Source organism: Crocodylus porosus, unplaced genomic scaffold (assembly GCF_001723895.1).
Source record: "Crocodylus porosus isolate Cpor-Errol unplaced genomic scaffold, CroPor_comp1, whole genome shotgun sequence".
NCBI classification, from domain to species: Eukaryota; Metazoa; Chordata; order Crocodylia; family Crocodylidae; genus Crocodylus; species Crocodylus porosus.
The window spans coordinates 62,661,596-62,675,573 of record NW_017728947.1 but is presented as its reverse complement, the minus strand read 5'-3'; the positions used below and the strand labels follow the sequence as shown (position 1 = coordinate 62,675,573).

General features: G+C 41.2%; 1 protein-coding gene across 1 annotated transcript in view; it reads right to left on the bottom strand.

Moving 5' to 3' along the window:
• The window catches only part of DPH6 (diphthamine biosynthesis 6), a 405,039-nt gene that overhangs the window by 84,299 nt on the left and 306,762 nt on the right, over positions 1–13,978 (bottom strand). The window contains exon 14 of the mRNA XM_019552002.1: positions 3,133–3,538. Within this exon, the coding sequence (XP_019407547.1) occupies positions 3,133–3,538 (406 nt within the window). The remainder of the gene's footprint in view (positions 1–3,132; positions 3,539–13,978) is intronic.

The following is a 13,978-nucleotide window of genomic DNA, read 5'->3' as shown; positions in this document are numbered from 1 at the left end:
ATATATATATATATATATACACACACACACACACACACACACACACACACACACACACACAGTATATTATATAGTTAATATACCATTAAGTTGTTAACGGGTTGACATCCTAACACCAGTTGAAAATGAAAATAATCAAAGGAGTTCTAAAGAAATTGGAAGGTCTTCAGAAAGTTTAGCTGCAGCTAAGAACTAGTGGGCTGTATCTTTCATAAGCTGTAAGAAAAAACTGAAATAAGGTTTTGGTTGCTCCACTTTCTATATCCTCAGAGGTGCACAAGGAAGCATAAGGTGCTCTCATGGCCATAACCGATACTGCTACAGATATTGTTTATGAGTTGCACATTTACCAAGAGTAGGATTCACAGTGGCATGTATTCAAAGAAAGTTAGTTTTTTTAGTTCAAACAGACACAACATTCTTGAGAGGGATCAGTATTTGCAAAGTCAGCAAGTCACTAGCTAGACAAAAATGTTGTACCTCTTCTATTCTAGAATTTCAAACCAAATGGTAGATGAACATTTAAGTTAAAAGCTAGCAACTTGAAGAGCCAGCTTTAGTAGTTAGATTATAAACAGCCTATAGTTAGGTTTTACCAAATATGGTCACATAAAAGCCTTTCTCTGCAAAAGATATTAATGTTACCCTAGTAACAATAAAGGTAGATATAACTCTGAGAAAGAATAAATTAGATTTTATGTAAACACCTAATTACTGCATTGTTCTGATTAGAAATCCCATTTTTCCCCTCCAAAAGAACCATTAAAATCACACTCAACTTATATGAGTGTCAACCTATAATTGGCTTTTGTTCTTGCAGTATTTTTAAATGCAGTAAAAATACCGAGTCAGAATACTTTTCATAGCAGGTGTGTAAGTATTTTAATGCATTTAACTCTTTGAGTTCTTTTATTGGGTATTTTCCTTCTATGGGATTTTGTAATGGCAACAGCCATTCTATAGTAACTCTCATAGTTGGGGAAAAAGCTATTTTTCCTAAAATTGACTTTGAAAATGTGGGGTTAATTTATATTCAGGGTTGATTTAAAATCCATGCTATGCGAAACAATAAATGATTTCAGCTGATCTGACAATTAATATAATACAACAATCTTAAAAAGTAATCATCTAAATTGTCCATTACCTCCAAAATCTAAAACCCCCACAAAAAACCTCTGTATTCTGTTAGTAAATTAATATAGGAAAAACCAGACAAAAAGGGGTTAGGAATACTTTATACAAGTCATAAATATTCTTTTTTTTCTACAAATGTGCTGGAACTGTTTGCTATATATTACATCCTTTAAAGGAAGAAAATAATTTAAAAATATTTAAAATATTTTACAACTGACAGCTTTGACACATCACTCTAAAGCTACTAAATAAAATATCCAATTCATGAGGAATATAATAATAATAGCATGAAGATGCCTGTGGGTATTGTATTTAGTGGTTCATTGCTGTACTGTGTTCTTTGAGAAGCTGAAGAAATTCCACCTGATGCCCAGAATGCAACCAGGACCTGTATTAATGAAGCACTTAAGCATGCCCCTTGTTGGATTTTAATGTATTAAAGATTCAGCCTCTTACTTTGAACCTCTTACAGCAGAATGAAAACTAGTATAAAAATTCTTCTATTAAGAGCTACAGATAGGTGCTGGTTAACAACAAAATTTTATTTTCAAATACATTACACAAAGCTGCTTCCCAGCCTGTGGACTTTGCAAAGAAAAATGCTAAGCAACACAAGTGAACTTTCTCCTGAAATTCCTTGCTGATAAATTAGTGCTAGCTATAAATTTAATGCACGCTACATTTTAACAAGACTGCATTTCTTACTGATGATTATAATGGTGATGGTCATTAGGGCCTTAGAGAGATTTAGAGGGAACTAAAGATGAATGAAAAACCTTGATGATTCATTCTACACCCATGCCATTAGTTTAACATAAAATACTACGTAGTTACATTTTTCTCGCACTTCATCCATTTATCCTATTTATACGTTTTGCCCAATATTAGATTTAACTAAGGCAAATGTACTTTACTCAAAGCTAATTATTATATGCCCCGTGAAACATCAGAGAGAGAAAAAGCAAAGGGATCATGTAAATTGTATGCTAGGAACATGTTTTATCAGGTTGCTTCTTAGTTCTTAAACAAGACACAGTAGAAGAACAACGTTCTGTCAGGCTACATGTTCTTTCCTTGCTTCATGGATTAAGCATGCTTACTCCATGCCACATTTTTATTGCTTTGAATTTCTGTACTTTAAATCTATTAAACAATGTCAAGTTGAATTTCCTTCAAAAATTGCTGCAGGTTAAATAAAAAAAATAGGACAGTAGGTTCTTTGAGGGCTAACATTATGTTAGCTAATTAATAGAGATCTGTTGTAGGTTTGCAAACATCTCTCTTTTTTTAAATATGTGAGTGCATCTTTGAGACAAATAGAGACTAAAGGCCTGATCCTACTCCTATTGAAGTCAATGGCAAAACTCTTACTGAAACAGCATGATCAGGTCTTTAACCATTCTGTAGGCCTGTCAGATGAAAGAGGGTTTTTGCATGTTGTTACGAACTTTTGTAATTGAACATAGCATATCTACCCATTGAAACATAAGGCATACATTGTATTTCTAACATTATTATTCTCACTGCTTATCTGGGAAGGGACTGAAATTATGGAGAGTTATTACTACACAAAACAAACAGTATACCAAATTTCCTTGGTTAACTGTATCTGTTTTTAAGGGCACAGATATATTTGGCAGTAAAGACACACACAGACACCTCCCCCCACTCTACTCTATCATTTCATAGATTTTTTTTTAACTTTTGCATTTTAAAATAGTACCATGCTAATATTCAGTAATTACACTGCTCAAAGACATTTATGCAGCAGATCTATCTTTCTAGAGTACAGCTCATTTTTGTTTTTGTCATCTATTCGGACTGCCATATTTTTTTCCAGGCTAATGCTTTTTTAAAAAAATGAGTAATATGGCTGGTAACCAAAGAAAGAACATTTGTATTCCAATCATGCCTACTCTTCACGCTTGCTTTTAAATTTTTTCCTCAGTTAAACCCCACTTAATTACTATTAATGGCTTATTCCAGCAACAGTCTTACCTGCTTGTAGTATTTCAGTACTGAAGCTATCCTTCTTGTAGAAAGTTCTAAAACACAAAGGTATTGCAGTGCAGTCTTCGGAAAGTTTCTCAACAGCTTGCCTAAAAACAGCAACCATATCTTGTAGAGTTGTATCTAAATCAACTGAAGAAACAGATGGTGAAGTCAGGCTTAGGCATACTGAGATTGATGCGCTAGTGGCAGAACTGGACTCCACAACCTCACATTCAATATGGCAGCCCTCTGAAAACGTCTTCATTGAAAAAGTTTTTCTTTGTAATGGATCATCCACTACTGCAATGACATGCCACTCAATGAGTGCCTCTCTGGGTAGGTGCGGTACCACAACCACAGCTAGTGTTCCAGACACTGCGGGTAGATTACTGCACATTATGGAGTCTTCTGCCTAAAAATGAAACAAAGCAATCCAAGCATTAGATTACAGAATTACTAGAAGCTGATTCTTATATGCTGGAAAGGGAGCTACAGCTCCTTCACTATAATTTAGTTTATAAAACAACAGATAAATCTGTAAGAATGAGTAAACATTAAATAGTAAGGTAAAATAAATGGTTCTCAGATCTTGTCATTCAATTAAAAAGTGAATATGTATACTATGGTACAATCATACTATATTTATCAGCACAGTTGGTTTATTACCATGGATATTTTGTTTTTCTCTCTTTGTTACCAAGAAAGTAACTTAAGTCACCTTAAGCAATTATGAATCTGTCTGACAGCTAATTCTTGTTCATTTTCTCAATTTTAGTTTCCTACTATGTCAATGTCATTTTAAGGAGGAATACAGATCTTAATGTTATTTGTGCTCATTCCTATAAAACAAGACAAGAATCAGAGAAGAGCAGTTAGAACTACTGTACAACATGTTGCATGGTATGACATTTATTTGCACCAACGGTATTTCAATGTGAAAAATGTTTAAAGTGTTGCATGAAAAAAATGGAACAAAACATGCACTCGAAACAAATGAGGTTTATGTTCAGCATGGGCTGAATGCATCATCTAAAGCAGTGGTTCTCGACCTTTTTAGACTCAAAGCACCCATAGATAGACTTGAGGAATCCCTTGAAAAATGCCAAGTCCTAGTTTTCAGTCATTTTTTGCATATAGAAAAATAATATAGAATTTTTTGTTGCAGAGGGCTCAAAAAGATCCCAACTATTAGTATCTATTTGAAATCTATCCCTGGGTTTATCTTGTGAGTTATGCTTGCAAACAGAACAGTGCCAGCACTGTGTGGCACCCAGGCTGCCAGGTACCTTGTGTGAGAATCACTGCTCTAGAGGGTGACAGCATCCTCTCAGTGACAAAGTTCAACCAGCAATGACCTGCAGGAGCAGAGCCTGGACTTCCTATTCTAAATGACTGTCTACAACAGGCACTGGTAACTTACAGCCTGCAAGCTACTGGATCCCATGGGCGGTGTCAGGGGGCTTTTGACAGTGGGGGGCTTTCACCTGCTCTGGGGCTGGGCAATGGGGAGAACCAGTGGCAGTGAGGACCTAGTGCCAGCCTACCTCAGATGAGGTCTTTCTAGCCTGCTGCCAAAAAACCTTGCCAACTCCTGGCTACACAGTCATGCTTTCTCTTACTCATTCTCCTTTTTGCCCATGACTTTTACATATTTGGTCACACACAGGCTATTTTCAACAGGATAGGTTGAAGATACAGTCCAACCAGCTTATCCTGGGGGTTAGTGCCTTTCCTGTGGAGGAGAAGTGAGTTTCTATCCTTCCAGGCTGAGGGTCTAGAACCCAGCTCTTCCACTTCCTCTCCAAGTGCACTAAATATGATGAAAAATGAAGACTACTGCCACCTCACGCCCATCATGATTGTGGTCACTGGGGATGAGCCCCATGCAGCCTCCCTGGCCAACTTCTAGCTCTAAAGCATGCCAGCAGACTCTGATGGGTGACGTAAACTCGGCCCCATACTCCCTGGGACATACTGCCAGAGTTGGATAGACAAGGCCTTGAGACCAATTCTGAACTAGACTTAAAACTCGAAATGTAGAACAGCTTGCAGAAGTCTATCATCTTACAGATAAGTATGCACTTAACTGTTTTAGTTACAAATGCAGGCATTGCTAATACATACACTCATAAAACTTGTTAAATGAAAATGAGTCTGTTTACTGAAAGGAATCTGATTATACATACATGTATATCCCCCCTGAAAAAATAACTGAAATTACTTGTAACAGTTTTCTACAACAATGAATTATATTTAAACAAATTTTCCCTCTGAATAGATTTCTTAAAATTGTCTTACTTCCCCCACCTTTTCTTAAAGAATGATCACACATTAAGTACTCTTGATATTAGTGACTTATACTTTCCTCTCCTTTGTGTGTATTGATGATAACTTTTTTTATATACCAATTTGCTTACACTGCAGTCTATACTGTTAATATTGTACATTGCCTGACCTTTGAATGGAAAAATAATAACAAGTTAAAACAGTCATTTTATCTGAAGTCGATAAGGCCATAACACTCACCCTGTCTTCAATTCACATGCTCAATTTTCATCCACTCACTCTCAACTTTGAGAGGAAGGAATAATGACAGGTTACAGGCACTTTATTTCAAAATTCACTCACAAAGTTATTGACAAGCATTTTTCCACAGAAAAGTCTTTGCTGCTTGACCCTCGTGAGCTGTTTACATGAAAAATGCACTTACTTCTAGATTAACGATAGTGGAGCCTAATTCCATACCAAACATGGAGCAATTGCTTTAGCATTTCTGTTTTTGATATGGGAACAAAAATAGGGATAATTTGTCTCAAATTGCAGTCACTTCAGTCATAATAAAATCTCACTGAATACTGTTTGCTTTCAGTACTTTCATTAGGTAAGCTGGGGCTGTTATTAAGGTACCAACACATAAATGTTATATTAGCACTTAACAGTAGCACAGTATTCTCCTCCAGGAGATGAATTCTAACCTTGTCAATATAATTCTGTTCTGAGTGCTATAAAACAGTTTGAAAAGATGAAATACTGGAGCTTTGCACTGGAGAAAAAAAAGTCATGCTCATTCAGGCTTAAAGGCCACTTTGTTGGCCCAAGGTGCTGAGGTACTGTTTAGAAAATAAGTCTAAAGAAGCTCTCTCAGGTCAAGTCAAGCATTGAGACAAACTTTTCTACTTTATTGTACTTGTCTTAGGTTGTTAAATCAATTACTAAGTATTTCTGCTTGCCTTCAGTTGCCATTTAGAATGTGGCAGGAATACAGGAAAACTCCGGCCAAGATAAAGTACATTTTCAGCTCAACAAATCATAATCATTCTGAATGAAAGACTATATGTGGTAGACCCATATATTCCCATAAATGTGTATTGTGTGGCACTCCTAACCTTCAAATTACAGGTTTGCACAAAATACAAGCGATTGAACTGTTAGGAACTAATGGTCTTTCTGCATTCCATCATTTGTTACTGGATCTTTCAGAAACTCTTTAAACAGTGACCTCTCCCAACTGAATTTCAGCATAGCATTGCCATTTTTGTTAAGCAGATATGTCCTATATGCTTCAAAAAGTGAGTCTTTAGAACTTCTTAACTGCCTTACCCTTAGCTTCTCCAGTACTTGAGGTACTGTATTTATCTAAAGCCAAGACGACTTTGAATTTAAGATGACTCACCCAATAATAAGATTTCATACATGGAAAACTAAAAATGTGTTATACTTTTCCATGTATAGAATCAAAGAACCATAGAAAATTAGGGTTAGAAGGGACCTCAGGAGGTCATCTAGTCTAATCCCCTGCTCAAAGAAGGACCCAGCCCCAACTATATATCCCAGCCAAAGCTTTGTCTAGTTGGGTCTTAAAAACCTCGAAGGATGGAGATTTCACCACTTCTCTGGGTAACCTGTTCCAGTATTTTACGCCTAGTGAGAAATTTTTTCTCCTCCTAATGAGAATATTTTTCCTAATATCTAACCTAAAATTCCCTTGCTGCACCTTGAGACTGTTGCTCCTTGTTCTGTCATCTGCCACCACTGAGAACAGCCTAACTCCATCCTTTTTTGAACCCCCCTTCAGGTAGTTGAAGGATACTATTAAATCCCATTGATCTCCTCTGCTCTAGACTAAATTAGCCCAGTTTGCTCAGCCTCTCCTCATAAATCATGTCCCCTAACCCCCACACCATTTTTGTTGCCCTCTGTTGGACTCTTTCCAATTTCTCCGCATCCTTCCTGTAGTGGAGGGCCCCAAACTGAACACAATACTCCAGATGTGGCCTCACCAGTGCTGAATGGAGGGAAATAATCACTTCCTTTGACCTGCTGGCAACATACATACCAATGCAACCCAGTATGCCATTAGCCTTCCTGGCAACATGAGCACACTGTTGGCTCATTATTGTCCACTGTAACCCCCAGGTCCTTTTCTGCAGAGCTGCTGCCCACCCCGTCAGACCCCAGCCTGTACTGGTACATGGGACTGTTTCATCCTAAGTGCAGGAATTTACTCTTGTCCTTCTTGAACCTCATGAGATTTCTTTTGGCCCAATCTTCCAATTTGGCTCACTTTGAATCCTAGCCCTACCCTCCAGCATATCTACTACTCCCCCACCAGCTTGGTGTCATCTGTAAATTTGCTGAAGGTGCACTCTTTACCATCTTCCGAGTCACTGATGAAGACACTGAACAAAACCAGCCCCAGGACCGACCCAAGGGCACTCCACTTGATACTGGATGCCAACTACACATCGAGCCATAGATTACTACTTTTTGAGCCCGATGCTCCAGCCAGTTTTCTATCCACCTTACAAGTCCATTCATCCAGTCCATACTTCCTTAACGTGCCTGTGAGTATGTTGTGGAAGACCGTATAAAAAGCCTTGCTAAATCAAAGTATAGCACATCTGTTGGTCTCCTTGCATCCAGACAGCCAGTCACCTCGTTATAGAAGGCAATCGGGTTGTCAGGCATGACTTGCCCTATGTGTATTCATGCTGACTGTTCCTAATCACTTTTTCCTCCAAGTGCTTAGAAATGGATTCCTTGAGGATCTGTTCCATGATTCTTCCAGGGTCTGAAGTAAGGCTGACTGGTCTGCAGTCTGAGGCCTCCACCTCAAATACTTTTTCAGGGGATCATGGAAGGTGGAATACAATCATACTTAGATACCTAAGTTCACTTACTGCCTAATAGGTGTAACAGAATTAGCATTGAAGCATCCAATCAGAAGTCATGTTTCAAAGAATGTAACCATATAGAAGATATGGGAGGATATCTCCTCTGGGGTTGGATAATTTGCCATTACTCACCAGAAGGAGACTGCCACTGGAAACCAAATCTGTACAGTATGGCTTTATTTTAGAAACTGTGAAAATTTTGGAGCTTTCCAGAGACCAGATCATGACCCAGACCCTCATACTTACTTTTGTCTAGAGCATAGTCTCTGTCTCATTACTAAAGAAATCAGATGCTTTTATTAGCTTCTAAGACTCCAGAGTGAAGGCATGATGTTCAGACCCAAACAGTCCTTTATAGAGATATGCCAGTAATCACTGTTCTAACTTGAGTCTGAGGTGTCTTACACTGCCTCTACAGCATGTTCTTGTAGATGGGTCCCTTGTGGCTTCTTTTGGCTCTTCAGATAAAGAATCCAAGATGGAATTACTAGAGACCCAGACCCAGACCTAGTGTAATTATGTTATGACAGATAACAGCCTGATAGATTTCCAGTTAGGAAACCAAAAGAGGTAGAATAGCACATTTTTATTCCAACTGCGCTGAAGTGACCTTCTCTACCTGGGGGAGCAGACAGGGATGATCTGTTACTTTTAGACATTTCCTGAGCTGCAGAAACCAAGAAGGAGTTGGTCTACAGATGGTAAATACTGATGTTCTTCTAATGGTACAGGGCTCACCCTGCTACCTCTCTTTGACAAAGATGAGGGGTGCTTGTACCTGTAATGAAAATTGCCCTTTTGTGTGGTTTAATGGCATCACACTTCACATGTATGCGAGATTTTGGTGATTTTAATGAGTTTGCATCATCATAAACTAATCCTCATCCTGATGTAGTTTAGTTTGTGATGAAGCAACTTGGAACAGTGTAGCCATTAATCCAGGGGTGGGCAAAATGCAGTCCACCAGGCTATTCTATCCGACCCACGGGGCCCCTAAAAAATTCAGAAAATTAATATTTATCTGTCCCTGGCTGCCTGTCATGCGGCCCTCGATGGCTTGCCAAAACTCAGTAAGCGGCCCTCCGCCCAAAATAATTGCCCGCCCCTGCATTAATCTGTCATGTGTACATGGTAATTTACTGAATGACATGTGGTTTGCCCCTTTGTCCGCTAGGTGTTGCTACAATTTTTGTGTAGTGAGCCCCCTTGTCCATCAAGCGTCACTACAATTTGCAGGTATTTCTGTGTAATGAATGCTTTAGGACACCCATTTCCACATATGCATAGCTATGCAGGTGTAAACTATGTCTCAGTACTGGCATTCATGGAAATCTGCTCATGTGACCTTTCCTAACAGAACACTTCTGACATCTATAGCCTGTCCCAGATTGCCCCCCTAGTCTCCTATTGTTCAGAAGAATAGTTGTTAATGGATCACTGCCACACACATCCACAATTCTTAGCCTGGCAGCTTGCAATACAGCTTGAAGAGACTGCAGCTGTCCTTTCAAGCACGCACCCCCACTCCCCCAGCAACAATCTGACCTATTGATTACTCAGCTGTGCTCCTGGGGGTCTATTTGGTCTGAGGGGAGGGGAAAATTTGGGGTTCATCCATTCAGTCTTCTGCTGAACCCTTACCTTTTTTCTGCTGAGCGCATGATGGATTTCAGGGATAATCCCGCCAAAATGTAAAACCCCAAGTATTTAGGGGGGTTAGGTTTTTGGGGATTCCCCCTGAAATCCAGGAACCTAGGGTGTGTAGGAACTGAAATGTAAAGAGCAGGGCTGTTAATGCTGTTAAATGCTTATGTCCCTGTTCAACAACCCTTAATTGGGAGTTCAGCCATTTCAGAGTTTTGCTCAGCGCCTGCCTTTTTTGCTGAGTGCATGTCATCAAAAAGTAGGCATAGGGAGATTTTTGGACATTTCTGATTGAAATATTACTTGGTTGTTCTGGCACCTTGATGTCTGGCATAGCTCTAATGGGACCTATTAAAAAAAAGCATAGGGACCTTACACCCACATTTCTTCCCTGGCTTTTGCCAGGTTGGGGGTGTTTGCTGGAGTGATACTTCATGGGCAGTCTATTCATTATTCTGCTAAGTGCTATTATCTGCGGCCTTGGGTGGATCATGGGGTCATTGATTTCAGAGGAGGAGAATCTGAGGGTTTAGAGGAGGAGAAGTTACAGGAATCTGAGCTGTGTAGGTACTGAAATATAAAGAGCAGGGCTGTTAGAATGCTAATGACCCTATTCAATAGCCCTACCCATTCAACCCCCTTAGCACAAGCAGGTGGTGCGCTAAGTGAAACAGTAACAGTTGTGTCCTGCATAACAACATGGCTTTGATGAATCCTGATGGAATCTGTGAGGAGAACCAGATGCTGTTGGATTCCCTGGAGGTGTCCAACTGGAGAACAGAGGCATTCATTAATGCATAGATACTGCTACTGAATGCTCTGCAGGCCATGATGGACCTCCTATAAAGGCAGGGCAGCAGCTTCTCAGGCCTTGCTATACCAGTTTGTAACAGGGGCTCGGGCAAGAGCCCTGTTACTTAGACAAAGTCGGGCCAGATTGACCCGATGATGAACCTTGCCAGGTGGAAGGGATTATACACCTTCGAGAAAACCAGGTGATTAGCCAGCAGTACAGGGTATAAAAACGGCAGTGGGGAAAAGACTTTTGCCTTCAGTACCCGGAAAAGTAGCGAGGACTGGTGATGCTCTGGAAAAATAAAGGAGACATACTGTGGAGCGGGAGAGAACTCCGAGGAGGGTGAGACTCCCAAAGTACATGGCAGGTCAGTACCAGTAAGATTTACCTTACCGGGAACCCAATTGAACCAACAAGGGTGGGAGCAGCCGAGATGCCAGAAGGTGGATCTCCAAGTGATGCAGCAGGACAGCAAAGAGGCTTGTAATGTCGGTGGCTCCCGCTGTGCCGGGGAGCGCAGGGGGAGTCTGAAACACCAGGCGACAGACTCCTGAGAGGCATGGCACAAAGGGCTTGCCCTGCCAGTCGCTCCCATGGTGCCAGCGAGTGCAGGGGAAGGGAAGCCTGAAGCGCTGGGGACGATTTCCCCAGGAAAACTCAGGAGAAGAGATTGTGCCCCACCGAGAGAGAAGGGGCCTGGGGTTGACCAGAGAGTTGCTCCCAGTGGGAGCATGGAAACCAGGAGCGGGAAATATATTTGAGAAGGAGAGAATAGCAGGAGACTGCCCCTGGACCACACGCATGCAGAGAATGAGTAATGCGGAAGGCCTGTATCGCTAATGAGTTAATTGGCAGTGAAGACTTGCCATCTAGCAAGTAACTAAGTTGAAGAAGTTCTTACTGAAACACTATTTTGCCAATAAAGCAATTGGCAAGAACAGTAATTTCTGCACTGTTAACCCATACAATAAACCTTGCACTGTGAGCAATTAACATCGAAGTAGCTTTATTTTGTCCAAGGATAACTAAGACCTTTAACCTCTTTTCTTTTCCTATTTATCCAAGTCGTGGCAGGTGAGTCTAAAGGAGAGTTGAGGATAAGATTAGCCACCTCACTCACACAGTTAATGGGCCATGACCTGGAGTCAGAGAACTTAGAAGAAGCTGTGGATCTCAAGAATAACAAGGTTCTGTGGATCAACCTACAGAGCAATGATCTCAAGGTCTGGGCACAGGCGAGCAGCTCTGACTGGTGGGAGTGCATCATACTGTCGACTTGGGATGATCAACAGTGGCTTGAGAGATTCTATATGAGCAGAGACATATTTGTGCACATAGTCACCATACACTGAGCACTAGGATACTGTCATGCATCTCTCCATTACATCAGAAAAGAGGGTGGCCATGGCCATCATGAAACTGGCTGCCCCCACCAGCCTCCACTTCATTGGGAACCAGTTTGGCATGGCTCCCCGTATAGCTAGGGTGGCAATATGTGAAGTATGCCAGCTGCTGTAGGACACCACAGAGAACAGCTTCATCAATAACCCCAGGGAAGTTACTGAAGGCTTCAAGGCCATGGGGTTCCCTAACTACATGGGTGCATTGCACAGCACACACTTCCTGGTCCTGTCCGCATCCCAGGGGAGCTGGTCATTGACCAACAATAAGGGATTTGCCTCAGTGATCCCCCAGGCTGTAGCTAATCACTGAAGATGGTTCACCAACATTTATACAGGCTAGGCAGGTAGTGCGCATGATGCATGTGTCTTTTGAAACTTGCCACTGCCTGGCATGATGCAGAAAGGACAATATGTGCCCACGGTCCATGATGCAGTGATCTGGGGTGTTGTCATGCCCCCATGTATCATAGCAGATACAGCTTACCTCCTCCTGCCCTGGCTCATGAAGCCATATGGAGGACAAGTTACTGAGTAGCAAAAGGCAATATTCAACCACTATATCAGCAAATGCTGGAGGACTGCTGAATGTGCCTTTGGCTGTCAAAAAGCATGGTGAACTACAGGCTTGAGGTGGAGTTGGAAAACATTAGTGTTTATTGTGGCAGCCTGTGCTCCACAACATTTGCAAGACCGGGGGAGGTATTCAGTGAGTCCTGTTCTGAGGAAGTGCAGAAGGAAGTGGCCAGACAGAGACATGGGCGGGCAAGGCACAGTGTCCCCTATGATCAGCATACATATGCTGGTTGGGAAGCCATTGTGTGGAATTGCCTTGCCACACAAATTCTGGCTGCTGCAGACAGAGAGGGTGCTCTGTATGTCACGGATTGATCAGCACTGAACACTAAACTGTTCAGCAGTTACCACTGAGTGTTTCTATAAATAAAATAAAAAATGTTCATTGCAACACTTCTGTCTGTCTCATAAGTTCATTGTCTCTAGTGGCGGGGGGGAGAGGAAGGGGCACACTGTGGTGATGGTGGGGGAGAGGGGGAACCAGAGAGGGCTGAAGTCTACAGGTTTTCCTTCACTTTGTGTGCATGGGGATGTTGAAATGTGGCAAGGACATTAAATTGCATTATCTAAATGCTGGTCACATTAACTCATCACCCAATATGCGTGTGAAGAAATAAAGAATTCACGGGGTGCTGATTCGTGCACATATTATAAGCACTCAGAGAATTTCAACACCCTGCTTCTAGAGGGGGAAAGTGATAACGAAGTCACTCTCTGCTCCTGTCTCTCGGGGGGCGGAGGGGGAGAGGTATGTATAGTCAGAAGGCTAGAGTCTCTTGTTAGCCTGTGGGGAGGAGGGGAGAGATTGGATGGTTGGTATGTGGATTTGAATTTGGTGAGTGGATCATTGGGGATAGCCTGAGAAAACTGGGACTTGGGTGCCTATGGAAACAGAGACCCAAACAGAGATGTGGCAAGCAGTGTCTGGGGATGGAAGGGAAACATTGAATGAAACAAGGGCTTCCAATAGTGCAGGAATGTAGGTGCAGAAGGGGGGAACGCAGGCATCTTCTGGGATTGGGGCCTCCTGTGAAATAATGCAGGGAGTGCATTATTGGAGTTCCAATTAGCACACCACAGTCTGGACAGGCAGATTTCTGGGTGTATTATAAGCACTCAGCACCCTTTTGGTAGGGGTGATTGTTTGAGTGAAATAAAAAAAAGAAGGATTTACACATGAAATAAAGCTTACTTGATGATATGGACATAGGAAAATAAGAAAATCAGATAAGATTAAAAATAAAGATATGAATGAAAAGAAT